Here is a 22,298-nt window from a genome sequence, read left to right as displayed (position 1 = left end):
TTCCACCCAGGCCTCAAATTATTTACACAGGAAAAGTTCCAAAGAAAATAAGTAACTCATAGTTCAAAGTGAGAAAAGTGAGGAAACAAGGCACCAAAAAAGGATAAGCATAAAAAAAGATCCAGAAAGATTTTGTAACAGTCTTATTATGCAAAAGTAAAAAATTACGGTTAAGCTTGTTTTTGTTTTATTTTTAAACTTTTAAATTAATTTATTTTTTAATCTTTGGTTTTTCTCTTCAGCATGTTTTAAAGAAAAGAAGTTCTTAAAACTAAGAGCAGGGTAAAGAAACTAAAAAATGATCAAGTAAATTAAAAAATAATTTCTAGATATGAAAATATGCTAATTAAAATGAAAAACTTCAGCAGGCAGATTTAACAGCATATTAGATACAGCTGAAGACAGTAGATCTGGGAAAAATTATCTACCATGCAGTTCTGAAGCAAAGATTGGAAAATATGTTTTCAGGGGTGTCGGGCAGCTAAGACATGAAAGATAGTGTTATTATGGTATAAAAAAATAATAGCTGATGATTCCCAGCATTGTTGGAAGACACGAGGAAACCTATCAGTTCCAACACACGAAAAATGAAAAGAAATTCTCACCCAGGCACAGAGAAGCTGCAGTATACCAAAGAGATCTCACAAGCAATTGTTTTTATTTTATTTTATTTTTTTTATTTTTTATTTTTTAAAAGATTTTATTTATTTATTTGACAGAGAGAGAGAGACAGCCAGAGAGAGAGGGAACACAAGCAGGGGGAGTGGGAGAGGAAGAAGCAGGCTCATAGCAGAGGAGCCTGATGTGGGGCTCGATCCCAGAACGCCGGGATCACGCCCTGAGCCGAAGGCAGACGCTTAACCACTGTGCCACCCAGGCGCCCCAAGCAATTGTTTTTTAAAAAACAAAAAAGGCAAATCACACATACTCTTAAAAAACCCAACAATTAAATTTATGAGTGACCCTTGACTAACAAAAACAGAAGCCAGAAGATAATGTCAGTGTTCTGAGACAGAGAGAAAGAGGAACTAAGCTGAATTCATTACCTGCTTGAACTATCTTTTTGCCAGATGGACAAAACCAGAGACTTTAGGACCCAGATTGGAGGAAATTATAAAGAAAAATGTATTTCAGGCAGAAGGAAAAGATTACAAATAAAATGTCTGAGATTCAAGAGAGGACAGTGAGCAAAGACGTTGGTAAATATTTAAATACAACTCAGCAACATCAAAACAATAAAACAAAGTAATGTCAGATTTGTTTTGAGACACATCTGAACCAAGGTACTTTTATAGCTTATAGATTGGAAAAAGGGTGATCACAGTTGATGCATGAAGGTTTTTGTATTTTTCAGTAGGAAGATAATCTCCTGATAAACTGTAGACTGTATTAGATATGCATGTTAATATTGCTAGGAAAATGTCTGAAATAGGCCTGACTGTTTAACTTCCAAATAAGTACAAGGAAAAAATTAAAAAGAAAAAAGAAGAAACCCCTCATTCCAGAAGAAGGAAAGAAATCAGGGGGAAATGTATTTGAAAAGGCATAATAAAATAAGTAAGTTAAAATATTTAAAAAGAAATAATAATAAATATAAATGCTAAATTTGGGGTGCCAGGGTGGCACAGCGGTTAAGCGTCTGCCTTCGGCTCAGGACGTGATCCCAGCGTTCTGGGATCGAGCCCCACATCAGGCTCCTCCGCTGGGAGCCTGCTTCTTCCTCTCCCACTCCCCCTGCTCGTGTTCCCTCTCTCGCTGGCTGTCTCTGTCTCTGTCGAATAAATAAATAAAAATAAAAAAAAATGCTAAATTTGTCAGTTAAAGGAAAGCAATTGTCAGACTAAAAACTCTAACTGGAAGTTAGAAAAAGAGATAGACAAATATTAAACTAAGCTGTTATAACTATATTAATATGAGACAAAGTAAACTTTGAACAAAAAAATGTCATCGAAATGTCAGTGCATAATGATAAAAGACCCAGAAAATCAAACAGTTCTGAACTTGTATACAGTGAATAATGTGGCCTGAAAATATAAAGCAAAAATTAACAGCAATCAAAGATAAATGCCCAATGGAGTAGGGAATTTTTTACATAATTTTCTAAGTTACTAATAGATGAAGCAAACAAAAAAGGCTGAGGACCATCAAGCTCATTCTCATGGACATGTATAAACGATACATATCATTTTTTAGACTATATTTTTTTCAAGCAAATATGAAAGTCTTTGAAAATTGATCATGTGCTAGGTTATATAACATGAGCCTGAAGAATTGTTGTCATAAAAACCACATTCTTTGACCACAATGCAGTTATGACAAAAAGATAAGCAAAAAAAAGTCCCAGCTGGAGAAGTTAAAATACAACAAAGGTTTTAGGAATGCAAGTCTAAAGAGAAATTGTAATGGAAACATGAAAATACTTAAAACTGTACAATGGAAATATTAAAATAAAGTTGTCTGTATAGTTAAAGCAATATTTAGAGGAAGATTTATAGCCCAAGTTCTTCCATTTAGGAAAGAAAAAAAGGCTCAGTATGAATGAATTAAGCATGTAAGGAGTTTGAAAATTAAGAATATAATAAATCTAAAAGAGAGGGCAGAAATAGCATAAATCCATGATACAGAAGATAAATATTCAATAAAGAGGATCAATGAGACCAAGGTTGATTCTTTGAAGAGACTAAAAATAGAGAAGTGTCTGGTAAGATTTTTTCAAGAAGAAGAAAAAAGGAACATCTCAAATAAAAGGGATGAAAATGTAGATATAGCTACTGATTCAGGAAAGAATAAGTGAAAAGAGGATATCATGAAATTTAAACCAATAGTTTTGAAACATACATGAAATGTATAAGGAAAAATATGTTTATCAAAATTAACGCTGATTTAAAAAGAAATAGAAAATATGGGTCCTGCGTTAGCCTGGAAGTAAATTGCATCTCGTAGTTTAAGATTTTTCCACAATGAGAACAGCTAGCCTAGATATCTATAGGGTTATATTCTACCCAATGTTTAAAGAATAAATCATTCTGTTTATATACAAACACTTCCAAAGAATAGAAGAAAGTATGATCACTAATTTATGAGATTAGCGATACTCCACTGCAAAAGATAGACAAGGGTTGAAGAAGAGAGGAGAATCTCAATTTCAGTCATGAACTTGGCTACAAAAATCCTAAATAAAACGTTAGCAAAGTATGTCCTGCAATAGAAAGACAATATCAGATTGGGTTTCGCCAGGAAGGCAAGTTGAATAATATTAGACAATCAGTTTTCTGGAAATAACACTTTAGGTGAATTGTCCCAACCCTCCTACTAAAAACAAAGAGATTGGACAAATTGCACTATACACACGCACACAAATCTTCAAAGCATCAGAGAGCTAAGAATGTAGTGAAGAATCACTGGGCCATCTTTTTTCCGGAAAGAATTGACCTACTTTTCCCCTGGAAGTGGGGCGTGGGGGGTGGGGAGTGGGAGTTTTCTGACCACCCAAGAAGCAAGTGAGAGGCTGAGTAGGGCTTTCAAAAGTCATCCAAAACTAGAGCAACAGAAGGTCAAGTCCGGAGCCCACCAAAGTGTGTGCATATGGAGGGAGGTATTGGTAAAGTCCTCATGCTTTGCCTTGGCCTGTGTCCTTGGACCAAGGGTGAACTGTAAGAAAACCAGAGCATGTGTGCATTTCAGCCCAGCTTCAAATCATCTCAGGCACAGGAAATGCAATAAAGTTATCTAGGATTATAAGGGCCCCCAGGTGCTGGACAGAAGCAGACAGAAGTCCTCTCTGGGAAAGATATCATCCTCTTAGGATTCAAATTACTTTGTAGTTTTTCAAATTCAATGAGTGCCACGCAATACAAATTAATCAGGCAAACGAGGAAAGGCAGCATGGATGAGAACGGGTATAAACAACAAAATAGAAACAGACCCAGAAGTTATTACAAACACATGAAGGAAATTAAGTCACCAATATTCAATCTGTTGATTAAATTACCAGGAAATGCGTTCATAAACAAAGCTGGAGAAAATGTAGAACTGCACATTAAGAGGGGAAAGTAAATTATAGTTTATGAAGGAGGGTTTGTATATTTATAAAATAATTTGTTAGGTATACGAATCTTTTTATAGCTTTGTGTGACTTTTCCTGTGATATATTCTTCCCACCTAGTATTTTGTCTTGTTTTTATTTATTTTTTTTTAAGATTTTATGTATTTACTCAACAGAGAGAGAGAGAGAGCATAAGCGGGGGTGTGGGGAAGGGCAGAGGGAGAGGGAGAAGCAGGTTTCCCACTGAGCAGGGGGCCCGACACGGGGCTTGATCCCAGGACCCCGGGATCATGACCTGAGCCGAAGGCAGATGCTTAACCGACTGAGCCACCCAGGTGCCCCACTCTTGTCTTTAAGTGAGACATAGAAACTTTTTTCCCTGAGTTTTAACTAAAGTCTTCTGGCCACTTTTTCTCTTTCTACAGAATGAACATGTCAATTACGTAGATGTTGGTGGCGCTTATGTGGGGCCAACCCAGAACAGAATCTTACGGCTCTCTAAAGAACTAGGGCTAGAGACTTACAAAGTGAACGTAAGTGAACGTCTCGTGCAATATGTCAAGGTAAGTCTGACATTTTACTCAAGTCATCAGCGGGAGAGCACCGTACTTGGGAAAATACTTGGTTTTGTTTTTAGTTGTTGTTTCTCAAAGCAATTGTACCAATAGGCTCTCAGCTTTACGGTAGTGTTCCATGTTTTCTTTTTTCTTTTTAAAAAATCCTTGTGGACTCTGGGAATCACTGCCAGGGGTCAGGTCTCAGCTTGTCCCTCCTCCATATCACCCACTGTAACCCTTGAAGGCTGCACCCTCACCCCCAGTCCAACTGGAGTAGGAGGTGCTCAGGTGTTTGGTTTTTTGTTTTTGTCTTTTCACCGTTTATGGAGAGTGGGGGGGGCGGGGAATTGGGGGGAGCAGGAGTCACCTGTGGCAGACACACACACACAGAGCCGCAGGCAGCCCCCGAGGCACCTATGAGGCAATTCTAAGGCCCCAAGGAGCACAGTAGGCTGAGGCCAGTTCTTAAGATTGAACAGGTTATTCATTCTCATTCTTACCTGACATTTCTTTGCACACTTGATAATTTCCTCTGTGTCGGGCCTTGTCTCTTGGGGAGTCTGGCTGGGTTGTGCAGTTTCTCATTGTGGAAACAAGGTTGTTTCAACTCTGCTGATAATCCACGCAAGAAAAGGGAGCTATTGCCAGTGTTATTCCTTCTTACCGAAGCCAAACATGGAGCATCTGGAGTCTGGAGATGGGCCTTGAGAGGTCAAGTTCTCTGACCTGCCATTGCAGCCCATTTCCTGGAACTAGCATCACGAGGGCAGGGCTCATTTACTCTTTTTTTTTTTTTTAAACATTTATGTATTTATTTGAGAGAGAGCATGGGGGGATGGGAGGGGGTAGAGGGAGAGGGAGAGAGTCTTAAGCAGACTGGGCGCTGAGCAGGGAGCCCGACGCGGAGCTTGATCTCAACGACCCTGAGATCACTACCTGAGCCAAAACCAAAGGTTGGAGGCTTAACCCGTTGCACCACGCAGGCGCCCCTCATTTACTTATTCTAATGCCAGGATTCCCACACCAGTAACCACATCATTTCTCAACAGCTTCACCCCAGGCTCCAGACCCTTGGGGAAATTCTGCTGGTTTGGGATGCTTGGGGGAAGAGTCTGGCAAAACCAAATCCAGAAATCCAGGGACGAATGAAGAAAGTGTAAGAGTATAAAAAATTACACGAAGTGTTGATGAACGCTGGCTTCCAGAGGCTTCACGATCACAAAGGGAAAAACCCCTTTGCATCCCCACTTTCTCTTTTCTGCAAGGCCTGGTGTTTCCCTGAACTACTCAATAATAACAACACTGAGAACGATAGCTACTAACATTTGCTGAGCACTTTTACGTGTATCAGCATACGTAACGTATTCGCACTCAACTACTGATTACACAAACGTTCATGGACATTCACTCTCTAGTCCAACTGGGAAGCAAATGAGTTGATGATTGTCCTGGAATCTGAGCAGACTCATGCTTCTCATCTCTTCCTCTCTAACATTCAGGAGCTGAGAGATTTTTCTTTTCCCTGGAGGCTCCCAGTAAAGAACCAAGTGCTTTTTTTATGCATGAACTCATGACATCACCTTGTTAGGCAGGCTTGATTGTCCTCATGTTACAGAGGAGAAAGCTGAGATTCAGAGAAGAAAGCAACTTGACAAGGCTATGAAACTAGTAATGGTCTGCCTCCCCCCGAGCTCCTACTGTTCATGAATCCGAGGACTGACTTACAAAGAAGCATATATTTAAGGGAGTAAACTAAATACCATTCTTTTCATTTAAGACATAATCTCATCTAAAGAAAAGATGGGCTCTAGAAATACTATTAAACCATCCTCTCACATTCTTTAACCTGCCAAAGAACACATATTTCCCCCCAAGATAGACAGCAATGTTAAGGTCAAACAATAGTGGGTCAGTGAGAGGTTCATTTATGTTACCTGAATGAGTGCCTTTCTGCTAGTGATTCTAATAAATCGTATTATTTCTGCAATGAGAAATGGTGTGGGAGATGTTTTTATAATGACCAGGAAGCTGTAAAGTGAAGAGGCCAGATTAGAGAAATTTTATAGTCCATGTAATATTATTAATAAACCATACAGCAAAAAATAATTCCACTTATTTAAAAATATCTCAACCCTTACTGTTCCGTCCACTTCTGGGAGAAAACATGGACTTTTCCCATCACCATAGTGCACTGGGTTAATAATGCAAATTATCTTTGTGACATGCTCTGCATTGGCTCTCGTGACAACCCCAGCTTTTCTAATTTCCCACAGTGCATTCTTTTCAGTAAGTAACCCCAAAATGGTGGTGGGTGAATCACCAGAAGATTGCCATTGTCTAGTTAAAACTAAGCCATATTAATTTTCCCAGTGTGCAGCCTTTTTTTTTTCTTTTTGAAGATTTTATTTATTTGAGAGAGAGAGAGCACAGAGGGAGAGGGAGAAGCAGGCCTCCCGCTGAGCAGGGAGCCCGATGCGGGACTCGATCCCTGGACGCTGAGACCATGACCCGAGCCGAAGGCAGACACCCAACAGACTGACCCACCCAGGCGCACCCCCTGCCCTGGCCGTGCGCAGCCCTAAAGAATGCCTCAGTTATTTCTTCTGTCAGCAGACTGTAGTGCATCCGTTTCAGTGTATTCTAGGATAATTTTAGTATTCACCAGAGAATTATTCGTGACCTTTGGTAGATTGCATTGACAGGGCACACTTTGACACGACAGTGTGCGGTTCCAAGCCTGAGCCTTTGAGCTGAGCAATGGGGCTAGACATCCAGGGGCGTTTTTCACCCTGTCCCTTCCCAGGGAGTCTCTGTCTGTCTACTTCATACATAGAAGGTTCACGTCATTCTTGCTAAATTCATTCATCAGTTCAATAAATAGTTCCTGTATAGTCTTCTCTGTACAAGATATTGTTCTGGGCTGGAAATGGTGGACACAGGATCAAAGTTTCTGCTCGCGTGGAGCTCACCATTAGCTAACATGTCTGCCCGTATCCTTCATGGATCTTGTGAATGGAATACCTATTCTGATTCTTTTTTCTTCAGTTTATTTATTTTTTTTAGTAATCTTTACACCCGACGTGAGGCTCAAACTCACAACCCCTGAGATCGAGAGTCGCATACTCTACCTACTGAGCCGGCCGGGTGCCCTAGTAGATCCTGATTCTTCTAGAATAGGTTTTTGAACAGGTTTTACAAATGTGGTGAATTTGATATGGGTCTGTCTAGGAGATCATATCTGATTTGTGAAATTAAATTAACCATGTTGTCTTTACCCTAAACGGTGGATTTGATGTGGCATCAGCTAGGTGTGTTTAATTTTTTTTTTTTAAGATTTTATTTATTTATTTGACAAAGATAGAGATAGCCAGCGAGAAAGGGAACACAAGCAGGGGGAGCGGGAGAGGAAGAAGCAGGCTCATAGCGGAGGAGCCTGATGTGGGGCTCGATCCCATAACGCCAGGATCACGCCCTGAGCCGAAGGCAGACGCTTAACCGCTGTGCCACCCAGGCGCCCTGCTAGGTGTGTTTAAAACATTATCTCGTCTTTTCCTCTGGATGGTTGTAAGGGAAGCAGGTGGACTTGAGTGCTTCTTGGATTGATTGATCCATGACTCGCATTAGTAAATTGGATGCCCCATCACGATGATTATTTTTATGAGTAAGTTTCATGGAGTTGTGGACACTTTTGGTAAGTTTTGCAGTGCTAAGTCTTGGAGAGGAAGGAAGAGATGCTTGATTTCCTTTTTCTTTTTTCTTCTTTTTAAAGATTTTATTTATTCGAGGGAGAGAAAGAGAGGGAGAGCACAAGTAGGCAGAGGGAGAGGGAGAAGCAGGCTCCCCGAAGGGAGACGCTTAACGGACTAAGCCACCCAGGTGCCCCCCCTTTTTTCTTTTAAAGGGTTCTTCCAGATCTTAATAATGCATGTATGCTGTAGAGAGAGGAACACTGCCTCCAGAGATGGAGGAAGGCATTTTTCAGGCGCTGCTCTGCAGGAGAAATTGACACATTTATGCATATTCCCATTTTCTCCCCGCTTTCACGCCGTAAATAAAAATGGAGACTATAAATATATACCACACATTTCTTTTTAGAGAATGGTGTGATACAAATTTATTTAAAACAACATAGGCTTTCCTGATAGTAACAGCTCGCCAAGCAAGTTTTCCTAGTATGGGTTCTTTTCTTCCCACAGCCGTTTACTTGAGGTTTCTATGCCAACGACTGAAATCAAAGGCTTTTCAGAATGTGTGTGTGCTCTGGAATACTAAGTAAAAAAATTTTTTGTTGTTGCTAAGAGGTGAACTCTGTTTTAGCCAGTAGGCTGTGTTGAAAGCCGGGGATTTCTTTTTTTCTTAGTTTGTCTTAATGCTTGCCAGAAATAACGGCATTATGTGGCCCCTTGCTTTATGATGGAGTGTTTCTTTGGGATTAGGGACATATATTTTTAAGCTTTCAACCGTTCCATACCAAGTCACCGAAAGTTATGCTTTCGCTTTCAAGTCTGCTCAGTAGGACAGGCAAGAAACCAAAGGCGTTCGGCTCTTACAGGGATGTTGCTTACTGGTGTCTTTGTCTCCTTTCCTTCCATCTGTAATGGGCTTCTATTGGTGTCACCTTATTTGAGTGATCCTATGAGGTAGTAAGTATTTCCCCCCATCTTACAGATGAGAAAACTGAGGCTGAGAAAGCTTAGGTGCCAAAGGAAGCCTTTCCAGGTCTTGAGTCCAGGGTCCTGTGGGTTACATCACATCATTCCGTATTGTGCAGGCAGAAAGTCAATGTGTAAATCCCTTTAAGAAACCGCTGTGAGGTATGACAAAAATCACCTCACCCAAGAGGGTTCTGGACTCCTAATATGACACTCGGGCAGTAGGGACTCCTGTGGACCTGGCCTGCTGTGGACACAGGCACTGGGAGCCCTATATGGTGTCATTCACCAGGGTGGCGTCTTCTCTCACACCCTGAGCCATAAATCTGGCATCGCTCTGGCCTTCAGTGAGCTCTTGACTCCTGAGCAGCCCCCAGGCCACCCCAGTGAGGCACAGCAGGCTGAAGACTACAGATGGGTTCTGTTACTGTGTGAAAATACTAAGTCTAGAGGTCTAGGGCATGGTTTGGAATTGTTAGCCATATATTCTTTTTGTGAAGTGATTTATGTGAACTCATTCGTCAAAGTATGATCGAGATAAGAGTATCTTATTTTATGCCATTATGTCCTCCCTGGCTTAAAAAGAAAAAAAAAAAAAAGAATAGAAAGGAAAAAAGAGTGGGGCACCTGGATGGCTCAGTTGGTTGAGCGTCCAACTCTTGATTTCGGCTCAGGGCATGATCTCATAGGTCGTGGGGTCGGACTCTGCACTGGGCTCTGTGCTCAGTGGGGAGTCTGCTTGAAAATCCTCTTTCCTTCTCTCTCTGCCCTTCCTTGCCCTTTAAAAACAAATGAGGCTTTAAAAAAAAAAGGAAAAAAAGAAAGGATTTAAATTAATTTGTATAAATCGGGGTAGAGATGAAAAAAAAACAATTAGATAAGAACAGGCACATGGTAAATGGGCAGGTGCTCATGATAAATTCTGTTTGATCATAGATTATTTGCTTTCTTCTCTAAATTACAGTTATACATGGGTTTTTAAAAGCAGAGAGGCTAAACATGTTCATATATTCTCACCTTGATCTGTCAAGGGTTTAGTACAGAGATATATGGATGTTGCTTGTAAAAAATAGTTTTTAGTAACTTCCATTCTTTTCCACCCTCCCATTTTAAGAAGACTTCATGTCTTTCTTTTTTTTGTTGTTGTTTTTGCTTATTTCTTGTGTTTACAGGAAAGCGTAATGACAGAAATTCCTCTTAAAGCCTTGTACTGTTTAGAAAGCTAGGTCAGCATTAGCCATTTTCTCTCAAAGCCTCCTTTCTTTTTCCTATAAACTTTCAGGGAGAAATCTCCGATCTAGTTTGTAGAGCATAAAGCTTCTATTTGGTTGAAGTGACAGCCCGATATATAGAAAAGTCAGGTTAATTGTTAGATTTTTTTTCCTTTCTGGTTTTTTTTTCTTTTTTAAAAAAATTGTGGGGGCCCCTGGGTGGCTCAGTTGGTTAAGCGTCTGACTCTTCATTTCGGCTCAGATCATGATCTCGGGGTCGTGGGATCAAGCCCCGCATCAGGCATGGAGCCTGCTTAAGATTCTCTCTCTCCGTTTCCCTCTGCCCCTCCCTGCCCCACATGCGCGCGTGCGCACGCCCTCAAAAAAAAAAATTCTGGTAAAATGCACGTAACATAAAAATTTATCTGCTTAACCTTGAGGTGTACAATTCAGCGACATTAGGTACAGTCACGTGATTGTGCTCCCATCATCTGTTCACAGAACTCTTTTCATCTTCTTGCTATTCATTTTTAATAGAGGCCAGTTCATTACAGCAGTCCTTTTCTTTTTTTTTCCTTTTTTTTTTTTAAAGATTTTATTTATTTATTTGACAGAGAGAGAGACAGCCAGTGAGAGAGGGAACACAAGCAGGGGGAGTGGGAGAGGAAGAAGCAGGCTCATAGCGGAGGAGCCTGATGTGGGGCTCGATCCCAGAACGCCGGGATCACGCCCTGAGCCGAAGGCAGACGCTTAACCGCTGTGCCACCCAGGCGCCCCTAGCAGTCCTTTTCTAAGCATTCGTTGAAAAGTGGTCTAGAGTCAGCCTCTGTGACTCAGTGAACTGGCTTTCAGTGGCAGCGCAGAAAGGGGATTTGGTCACACACAAAGGATTTCTCTCAGGCTGTGGAACTTTGCAGTCATCTCCTCAAGTGGGGCCTCGGCGTTGCCGTTAATGGCCAGTGGAACGAAGCGTCCCATAAGCGTTTTCCTCAAGAGAAAATGCTCTAGTCTCCATGATAACCCAACTGCTAGAGGTTCTGAGCTTTCAGGTTCAATGTTGCCAGTTTGAGGTCAAAATCTCCTTTTTCCTCCCCTTACTTTCTACTTCCTCCCTGTTCCCCCCACTGCAGCCCCTACTTTACCCCAGACCATGAACCCACTATCCGAGCCCAAAGACTTAATCATTGGTCCTGAAGTTTCAAACTTGTGTAGAGTAGCCTTCTAACAGCTGAAACCTGAAACACCCTTGAACAGCCTTCTAAGTCCCATACCTGGTGCATTCTAAGGTATGGGATTTACAAGGACGTTGAGCACACACTGACCCAACCAGAGAGTCTTTGCTTTCATTGCCCTGTTCTGCCGTTTAACGGGATCGATGCTGCCACATGTAGCCCTCTATTTCAGGCCTGGACTCTAAGCTTTTTCACTTCTGTGTCAAGCTCATTGAACAAATACCTTTTGAAAACCGGGTGGACCGCCGAGTTTTAGTAAGTGGCAGTTTTCCTCACTTTAGAGATGGGAGGAATTTGTAAGGATGCACGTGTTTGGTTCAAGGTCCTCCAGAAGTGTGTGTGAGAAAGAGAGACAGACAGATTTGAAAGCCTAGTTGATAACTAACCTTAGCAAACACAGACCTTGAAACTGGAGAGACAAATGAGGATCGTAATGTGAATACCTCCTATCTGAGCAGTCCAGTACTGCTTTCATACCACTTCCTTTTGTTGTTTCCTTTGTGTTTGGGTCTCATGCAACCAGAAGAAGAAAATTCTAGGTGGAATGGCAGAAAATGTGAATGTTAATTACAGTTAAATGTAATGAACACTTTGACCCCGAATGCTGTGGAAATGAGTCCTTTCCATTTAAAGCCCTTTTCTCATGTCAGGTTTTTCAAACAGGGGGATCGATTTCTGAACGACTAGTCCACTTCCTTTTATTCTGACAGCGCTCGTGCAATTTGTCAGACTCAAATGATACACTGGGAACCTCAGGCTGAGATTTAATTTTGTATGTTTGCCAGAGTACCCAGTGGCCTAGTTTCCACAGCCATATCCTGCAGATAAATGTCTCTGAAAAAACCTCAGGCTTCAGAGACAATGGGAAGAAAGCGCCACTGGCCCACACTTGCTGCCCAGGAGTCATACGTACAAGCTGACTGGAGGCCCGGAAGTGGGCACAGTCGCTAATCTACATAATCATAGGGGCCAGCGAAGTCCTGAGTATCGGTGACTTTTCCCAGTTCGTAGATTTTTTAAAAATCCTTCTCTGATGTTCAGACGTGGGGAAGATGGTGCTGAGGCTCTAATGGCTCCCGGTCCCCTCTCCCTCCCACGTCTCCCCATCATGATCACGGGGGCCCCCGCTGATGTAACTCCGCGCGGTAGGACGGCAGGCCTGCGTCTGCCCCGTCGCTGGGATACACGAGGTGAATGCGCTCAGTTAACAGCCAGTCTGGCAAGAAGCTCTGCTTCGCGCTTGACCGTCTCTACCTGCTCTGACGTAACCTCTCTTTGTACTGCCCGGTTCCTGTTGACTCACTGGTGTGGGATGACGTACGTTCTGGTTCAGGAGACGTCCACATGAGGCTGTATTGCCATTAGGAGCATTTGGAAAATAAATCCTCTGGCTATCACGGCTCCTCTTCCTAGGCCCTGTCTTCCTGTGTTCCCTTGGGCCCCCGAGGGTGCCAGCCAGAGTAGGAAGAAAGCATGCCTAAGGGAATATTTTCTAAGCGACATTAATCCCAACAGTGCTTTGCAAGAGAGGGGGTTTCTTGGCCAGATACACTGTGGGAATGCTTCATGTTCTGTCCCTATCGTTGAGTGCCAAGATGTCTGTTAGCAACTTAGGGGTCTTATGAGGATGAGCAGAAAAAAATTTTTTTTAATTAAAAAGAAAAGCTGTTTCACTGTAAGTCGGGATTTCCCGGATTCATGAGCATGGAACCCATTTTTATATATAGCATCCATAAAGAGCAGAGTGAGAAATGCGCACATAGGAAATGGTTTTAGACATTTTCATCGTTTTCTCTTCCCTTCAATACCTTACACATAGGGAGTTCTAGTAAATCTGATGGTAGTATTGATTATGGCTATTTTAGAAAAAATGATGATTAGAAAAAAAATGATGAATGGAGTTCATCATTAAAAATCAGCGCAAAATTGCCATTCATTAGAAGATCTTGTCTGAGGTGAGAAAAGAGGGAGTCATTTGTGTAGAAAGAGGCTGGACTCTTTCTGGAGCCTGGAGGAGCTAGATGTGATATCAGATGGGCTATACCTGTAAGAATTGTATTCTCCTCCCCTTTTTAAAAGATTTTATTTATCCATTTGAGAGAGAGAAAGCAAGAGTGAGAGAGGAGAGAGCACAAGCAGGGGGAGAACAGAGGGAGAGGGAGAAGCAGACTCCCCGCTGAGCAGGGAGGCCCACTCGGGGCTCATCCCAGGATCCTGAGATCGTGACCTGAGCCTAAGGCAGACACTCAACCGACTGAGCCCCCCAGGCGCCCCTGTATTTACCCTTTTATTCCTCCATTTAACGAGCGTTTCTCGGAACCTCGGTATATACAAGGCAGTGCAGGAGATATAAACGTGTGTGAGGCATAGCCCCTCTCAGGTGTGTTGAAACTAAGTCGGGAAAGTTCTTACATAAATCAGTTTAATAGGGTAGAAAAGAGTGGCGTGCCATGGGCAGCAAAGTGCTTTAGTCTGCCAGAGGAAGCAGAAGTCATTTCCGACTTCTGTTGCGAGGTAGGATCTTTGGGACCATGTTTCTCTCAGAGCTGTATTTACTCACGCCGACAACATCCACACCTAGAAAGTACATCCTAATAGGCTCCCAGTGGAGGGTCCAGCTCAGGGGCGCTGCAGGTCCCATCTTCCTGACATGGAGACTGAGGCACAGAGGGGGCGGACGGGGGAGTCTAAACCAAGAGGGTGGAGTCATGAACTCTGCTTCTGCCTCTGCCAAGGCACCAGCTGGGATTAATTATACATGTACACGCATCTAGCCACATATATGTTATATATGCACACCCACCCACATATATGCCGTACATGTACATGCATCTACCCACATATATGTTATCCACGCACACCCACCCACATATATGTCATACATGTACATGCATCTACCCACATATATGTCATCCACGCACACCCACCCACATATATGTCATACATGTACATGCATCTACCCACATATATGTTATCTACGTGCACCCACCCACATATATGTCATACATGTACATGCGCCTACCCACATATATGTTATCTACGTGCACCCACCCACATATATGTCATACATGTACATGCGCCTACCCACATATATGTTATCTACGTGCACCCACCCACATATGTGTCATACATGTACATGCATCTACCCACATATATGTTATCCACGCACTCCCACCCACATATATGTCATACATGTACACATATATACCCACATATATGTTATCTACACACACATACCCACATATATAAGTACACACACATATACCCACATACATGTCACAAATCTAATGTAAACATAACGTGGACCTCTGAATATCTCCAAAGACGTAGTGAACTTACTAAATTCATCAAAAGCTGCCCAAAGATATTACCCTGTGATGCATCTCACTTAGGATGATCACAAGATTTTAATTAGGAGCAAGGAAAACCAAGAGAAATCAGACGTGAAACCCAGGCATCATAATATCAAACACGTAACAGACAAGAATAAAACAAGTAAATGATTTTTTTTTAAAGGTTGATTATTTATTTATTTATTTGAGAGCGAGCGAGAGAGGAAGAGAGACAGAGATAGCGACAGAGCCTGATTTGACTGGCCGTCGTCGGTCCTTAGGGACATGCAAGTCAAAACTACAGGGAGGTACCCCTCTGCCCCCAGCAGGGTGGCGAGGATCACAAAGTCAGTGACGAGTGTTGGTGGCGAAGTGGAGCTATGGAAACCCTCATCCGACACTGGTGGGAACGTAAAATGCTGCTGCTGCTTTGCAAAATAGTTGTGGGCTCTTCTTCAAAATGGGGTGGGGGGAGGATGGAGAGTGACTGTTAATGACTAAGGGTTCCTTCTTCAGGTGACAAAAATGTTCTAAAATTAGATACGGCGAGGGATGCGCAACCCCATTGAATTAGACACTTTAAATGGCTGGATTACCGAGTATGTGCATTTTTTAAAAGATTTTAGTTATTTATTTGAGAGAAAGAGCAAGCACGAGCTGGGGGAGGGAGGCAGAGGGGGAGGGAGAAGCAGAATCCGTGCTGAGCAGGGAGCCCAATGTGGGGCTCGATCCCAGGACCCCGGGATCATGACCTGAGCCACCCAGGCGCCTCTCGAGTATGTGAATTATGTCTTAATAAAGCTGTTCTGGAAACACAGCCACTCATCCTCACAGTGTAACATTTTCATCTTCTTTTCTAACTGCCTGTTTCTCCTGAGTTAGTGGCATTTGTAAGAGGAGAAAGGTCTGTCAATTATCTTTACTTACCCAAGAGCCTCCGGAAGAGCTCATGCTGCTGCTGTCTTAATTGCTTTGTTTGTAATTTCTGTATAGAACTAGAGTCCCTTGGGAAAGGCGGCTTAACTATTCATTGGAAACCTTTCATTCTTGACGCCGTGGCGTCATTTGTACGTGAGCTTACTGGTTGTCTTTTTGCCCCGAGATGGGACTGCACAGCACACATGCTGCTGCATCGGCTCACAGCCGTTCAAGTCCCGAGAGAGGCACTGAGAATAAGATGAAGTATCAGGTCATGAGCAAACACCCGGGAACGTGCTGCCAGCCCTTGAAAGTCGTGCAAGAAGTTGTACATTACAGTTGGGAAGTTCTCTTCAATATGGAGGGAGCAGAGGCATGGAAAGTGCAAACCACAACGCTGTGCAAATAGAACAAATCCCTGTGTTGGCTGAGTTCCCCCGGGAAATGGGCGGGCGCGGGGCGGTGGGGGGGGGAAGGCTGAGGATCAGACCCTGGGGAGGCAGTGGATGGAGGAAGGGTTTTGGAAAGAAGAATGGACACTGGCTGGAGACTTGGGGCAAGCTGCACAGTACGATGGGCTAGATGTTCCCATGGTAGGGTAGCTTGTTTTCGGTAGAGTAGAATGATGTAGGTTTGAAGAGAGCTTGGCTAACCTGCATTTGGAAAGGGGAAGAAAATGATTTTTTTTTAAACTCCTAATAAAACACAGTGCTGCCATCCTATTTAATTGGGTGTCTTTTCAGATGATTTCTTTAGTTAAAGCGTTATTAAGTACTGTGGAAAAGAAACCACCAAAAGATTTCTCTTACAGGCTTGTCAAAACACTGGGACAAGAAGGATGCCAAGAAATTCATAGGAGTTGGGCAGGCTTGTTCCTAAACCAGTCTAGAACATATCTGTTTATTTTCAAGATGATTAAAAAATATTTGGCAGCTTTCCTCAGGAGCCTGTGTTGCTCTTTAATAACACCCACTTCCTTTTGTTTAACTAAAACCTAAAAGTACAAAGAGCTGAAACTCTCCAACACGCCAATCAGTAAACGTTACTCGCTTACTCTAAACTTGGGTTTATTTTCTAGGACCAACAATAAAGAATGCTGTGGGAGCTGTAAACTGTCGTCTCCTGGCGATAGTCTCTTGTTATTAGGAACATCAGTACATTGAGGATGTGGTTTCTCAAAGGGATTTAAGTATTTTGGGCACAGTTCCAGGGACATTGTGTCCTAGTCGACCTCAACAATTTCTACTGTGTCAGAGACACTGTGCTTTAGAGATTAAAGGCCACTTTGGAAGCGTTGGAAGGCTTCAGAGTATAGGTACAAAATGAACTTGACCTTTACTCAAGATTTTTGTCCTTTTATTTTCCAAGAGCAGTAGCCATTTGGAAGTATCTAGAAAGTACTGACCCCTTTGTCAGAAAACTGTACAGTCACATTTACGAGCTTGAGAAGGTCGGGCTTGCAGGCTGTTCTCACTCCATCAGGAGACAACTCCAGGCCCTGCCACCGCACTGCTTTAGGGATTCACACGCGCAAAATGTTGTCTTGAGTTGTCTAGTTTAGAAGCAGGCCATGGACTATGAGAAACAAACTGAGGGCTTCAGAGGGGAGGGGGGTGGGGGAATGGGATAGACCGGTGATGGGTAGTCAGGAGGGCACGTATTGCATGGTGCACTGGGTGTTATACACAACTAATGAATCATCGAGCCTTACATCGGAAACCGGGGATGTACTGTATGGTGACTAACATAATATAATAAAAAATCATTAAAAAAAAAAAAAGAAGCAGGCCATGGAGGAAATAAGCCTTCCAGGGTTTCTGAGAAAGCAAGAGGTGACATAGGTGCCTGTTCCCACATATATGCATTTCTTTAGCAGACTTAGGTTTTCTTTTTTTTTTTTTTAAGATTTATTTATTCATTTGTCAGAGAGAGATAGAGCATGAGCAGAGAGAGAACCTCAAGCAGACTCCACACCAAGTGCAGAGCGCGACGCAGGGATTCGATCTCACGATCCTGAGATCACGACCTGAGCCAAAACCAAGAGTCAGACGCTTAGCAGACTGCGCCACCGAGGCTCCTGAGATTTAGGTGTTCTACAGAATAAGAGCAGAGAAGCCAGACATGAAGAGTGAAACTGACTGATGAAATCCCTTTATCAACTTGGTGCCTCTGTCAACGGAATAAAAATTAATGTTGTACGGGGCGCCCAGGTGGCACAGCAGTTAAGCGTCTGCCTTCGGCTCAGGGCATGATTCTGGAGTTCTGGGATCGAGTCCCACATCAGGCTCCTCCGCTGGGAGCCTGCTTCTTCCTCTCCCACTCCTCCTGCTTGTGTTCCCTCTCTCGCTGGCTGTCTCTCTCTCTGTCAAATGAATAAATAAAATCTTAAAAAAAATTAATGTTGTAGTTGGCCTTTATGATCTTCTTTAGAAATTTCCATGGCTCCCGTTTCTAAAAAGATTGTCAGGCTGCACTCTTCTCTCTCCTTGGATTCTTTACTTCTCCTGCCACCTCTTTGTTTATCAAGGCTCAGATCGTGGGGTCTTTAGGCCGTGTGTGAAATGAGACTCTGGTTGGCATCATCCTGAGAAGAACTTTATTAGGAATGTGGGACACATTTTGTTGAATTATATTTATGATACTTTTCTTAATGTCCCCAGATGATTGAGCATGTTTGTTTTTATAAAAAAATATTTCTTTTCAAAGCAAAGATCAGTTTTGTATGAGACTGTTCCTTGAGTATAAATACATTTTACAGAGGAAAATGTAGATTTTCCCCGATTTCAGTTAAGGGAAGAACTGTAATGAAAACCTGCTGTTCTGTAGGCTGTCTGTGAACTGTTAGCCCGTCGGCCTCCTCTCTGTAGCTAGCATAGCATTCTGGGTAAAATATCTGCCCATTTTTCTCCAGACGTGCTTCCTCATTTTCCAGGGTTGCTGCTGTTTCCTCAACAGCCAGCTTATACCCCAGAGCTTCTTCGTCTCCATTTTTACTGCTTAGAAACATAAAGATGGTGTGGAAGATTTCTAAGTTTCACATTTCCAAACTCTCCTTCATCCAGTTGGGAAGGTTAAGACGTCTCTAGAACAAAGCTATCTCCGCATTCTATCAACCCTATAGGAAGGCCAGAAAGCTTAATTAATGTTTATGAGCTAAGGCTTCGGGAACAGGAAATTTCCGTTCTACTATTTTCCAGCTAATATCCCTGGGCTTTAGTTTCCTCGTTTATAAGATGGAAATATTAATAGTGCTTGCCTCCACAGGGTTGGGTGAGATAATGCATACGAAGAGCTTAGCCAGGGCCAGGCATGGAGAAAGATCTCAATAAATGTTAGTAATAATGGTGGTGATAGGGGTGGTGGTGATGATAAAGGTTCGGAGTCTTGGCGAGTCGTATTGCAGCATTACAGCAGGGCATGTTGCAGATAAGAAATCAGATCACATAATCTGCCAAGGTTATTTGAATTTGCTGCCGTGGCAGGCAAAATTACTTGTCACTTAATGGCTGCCGTATATCGTTACTCAGTTGAAGAGTGCGTGTGTGCACGCGTGCGTGTGCACACGCATGCAAATGCTGTTAGCTCTGGTGTCCCTGCCTTGATGGTCAGGAGTTTGGCTTTAGCTCCCCTCCCCCCCTTTTAAAAAAATTCAACACAGTTCTTAATATTGTGCGGTACACACAGTAGGCTTTCAGCAAATATTGAGTAAGTTTTTATTTGATAAAAAGTAAGAATTGAATGAGTAGACACTATTTTGATCTTACGAATGTTTTAGTTTTAGAGGAACTAAACTAGGAGTAAAACGTTTGAAAATACCTGGGCCTGGTCTCTTTTCCCAAGGATTCGCTCTTGCCTCACTCCAGCGTTTGCCTAGCAAAGGACTTGTCACACGATGGAAATGAAGTCAGTGTGGCAAATAATTAGCTGTCTTTATGTTAGAGGTCTCGGTACCAAGCAATAGAAAGCCGACTCCGGCTAACAAGAGGGGATTTAGCGAAAGGATATCAGAGGGCCCACAGAATCAACGGGAGGCTGGGGGGCCACATTTAGGAATAAGCAGCGATCGGGGGAGCTCTGGCAAGTTAGGGGCAGGAAGCACAGCCATGGCCTTGAGAACAGGAAGCATCTGCACAGAGAGATCCCAGAGTTAGCTTGCTTCTGTTGTTGGGTGACTCGTTCCAGGGTCAGAGGGTGTGTGTGATTGGCCAAGCTTAGCTGACAGGCTCACAGCCTGGCTGCACCAGAAGCCAGAGGGGGTGGAGAAAGGATCTAGCCCATCGCCTGCGATAATAGGAGATGATACCCAGGACCATCCTCCCTACACATCTATCCACAGATGAGGAGAAGCAGTTTCCCAGAAAGGAACCAGGATAATATTGGAAAAGGAACATGGATGCTGGGGCAGCCAAAAAAATGTCAAATGCCCGTTGTTCTGTTTCTCATATTTTGCATATTGACTTCCGGCATGGTTGGTAGTCTAGCCAGTCCTTATCTACCCTGTGTGAACCCTAAAACTCAGTCTGAGCTGTTCTGCTTTGTTGTTGCAGTCTTCTTCTTCTTCTTCTTTTTTTTTTTAAGATTTTATTTATTTATTTGACAGAGATAGAGACAGCCAGCGAGAGAGGGAACACAAGCAGGGGGAGTGGGAGAGGAAGAAGCAGGCTCCCAGCGGAGGAGCCTGATGTGGGGCTCGATCCCATAACGCCGGGATCACGCCCTGAGCCGAAGGCAGACGCCCAACTGCTGTGCCACCCAGGCGCCCCTGTTGTTGCAGTCTTCTGCGTAGGCCAAGGACAGTCCTCTGTGTCATCGTCCTGGTCTCATCGGAGTGGGAGGATCCCTCCAAAGAGATGAGCTAGGAACTCAAGGGTCGAGAATATTGTGGCATCAGCATTAGCTATTAGGACGAGCTACCTTTATTTATTTTTTCTATATAAGTAGAAGTAAGTTTGCAGCTATTATTTCCTGTAAATTAAAAACAGCACAACGCCAGGGGGATTTTGCTAATCCAGTTGAAATTTGGGGCCTGTATAGGTGAAATGTATTTACTCCCCACCAGAGGTGCTGCTTCTGCAACAGGAGAGGATACTGTTAGTTTGCAAATGGCTCTTATGTTGGCTGGGTTTTGTTTTTTAGAATACCACCCTAATTTAAGGGATTCTCCTTTGCTTTTATGTTGTAGGGGAAAACTTATCCGTTTCGGGGAGCCTTTCCTCCGGTGTGGAATCCCATTGCCTATTTGGATTACAACAATTTGTGGCGGACAATGGATAACATGGGGAAGGAGGTAAAGTGTGTGTTCAGCTTACACATGACCTGTTACTAACATAACAACAGCAGCTGTTTAATATCCTTCCAATAGTGCAGGGAACATTGCTCTGGACCCTCATACATACCATTTCCAATGCACCCAGCTACTCTGGCGACTCGGTAGCATTTCCACTTGCAAAGAAAATGAGTGCCGAGGGGCAATGGTAATTTCCCCAGCACCACACAGCGAGAGAAGCAGGATTCAAACCCACATGTCTCTGATTGTAATGCCTTGTGTGCTTTCAACTCTATGCCACTGAGAATTTGGGTGACATATTTTCGCCAGGTCTCCTACTCATAGTTGCCTTATCTCTGTGTGATGCCACTTTATATAGTAAAGGAAAGAGGGATTTATTCCCTCCAAGTTTTTTTACTTAGGCCTAGGCTCCATAAGATCATTCTCTCACACTTCAATTGGGGACTTAAGATGGGTGTTGGATTTCAATAATAAGGATCATCATCATAATTACATATAAATTTTCTGCTCCCTTTTTTTTCATCATCATCATCATTATGGCGACAGCCTTAAGGCATAGAATGCAGAGTACCTACCCATCCCAACCCCACCACTACCTATATTAGAATTCCGTGCCAATCACACATTCCAACACAGACCCAGAGACTGGTTTTCAGAGGTTCTCCTGAAGGCCTCTTGGCAGGGCAGTGGGCAGTAACCATCACACCTGAATGTGGACCTTCTTCCTCTTCAGATTCCAGCAGATGCACCATGGGAGGCCCCACATGCTGAGGAATGGGACAAGATGACCATGAAAGATCTCATCGATAAACTCTGCTGGACAAAGTAATCTTGACTATTTAAATTTTACTTTTCATCTTTCCTTTGGATCCTTTCTGTCCTATCTTGAACTGCAGTGTTTTTCTTTTCTTTTTTTTTTTTTTAAAGATTTTATTTTTTAAGCAATCTCTCCACCCAACGTGGGGCTTGAACTCACGACCCCAAGATCGAGAGTCACATGCTTCCCCAACTGAGCCAGCCAGGCGCCCCTGCCGTGTTTTTCTTAATAAGTTATAAGAAAAAAG

General features: G+C 42.9%; 1 protein-coding gene across 1 annotated transcript in view; it reads left to right on the top strand.

Annotated features, from left to right (window-relative positions):
* Positions 1 to 22,298, top strand: part of LOC123786638 (uncharacterized) — a 69,226-nt gene that overhangs the window by 25,726 nt on the left and 21,202 nt on the right. The window contains exons 3-5 of the mRNA XM_045788947.2: positions 4,471 to 4,608; positions 21,130 to 21,234; positions 21,968 to 22,059. Of these exons, the coding sequence (XP_045644903.2) occupies positions 4,471 to 4,608; positions 21,130 to 21,234; positions 21,968 to 22,059 (335 nt within the window). The remainder of the gene's footprint in view (positions 1 to 4,470; positions 4,609 to 21,129; positions 21,235 to 21,967; positions 22,060 to 22,298) is intronic.

The sequence above is a fragment of the Ursus americanus genome, chromosome X (genome assembly GCF_024610735.1).
Source record: "Ursus americanus isolate L20-20 chromosome X, mUrsAme1.1.p, whole genome shotgun sequence".
NCBI classification, from domain to species: domain Eukaryota; kingdom Metazoa; phylum Chordata; class Mammalia; order Carnivora; family Ursidae; genus Ursus; species Ursus americanus.
The sequence above is the reverse complement of the archived record's forward strand: the minus strand, read 5'-3'. Positions and strand labels throughout refer to the sequence as shown.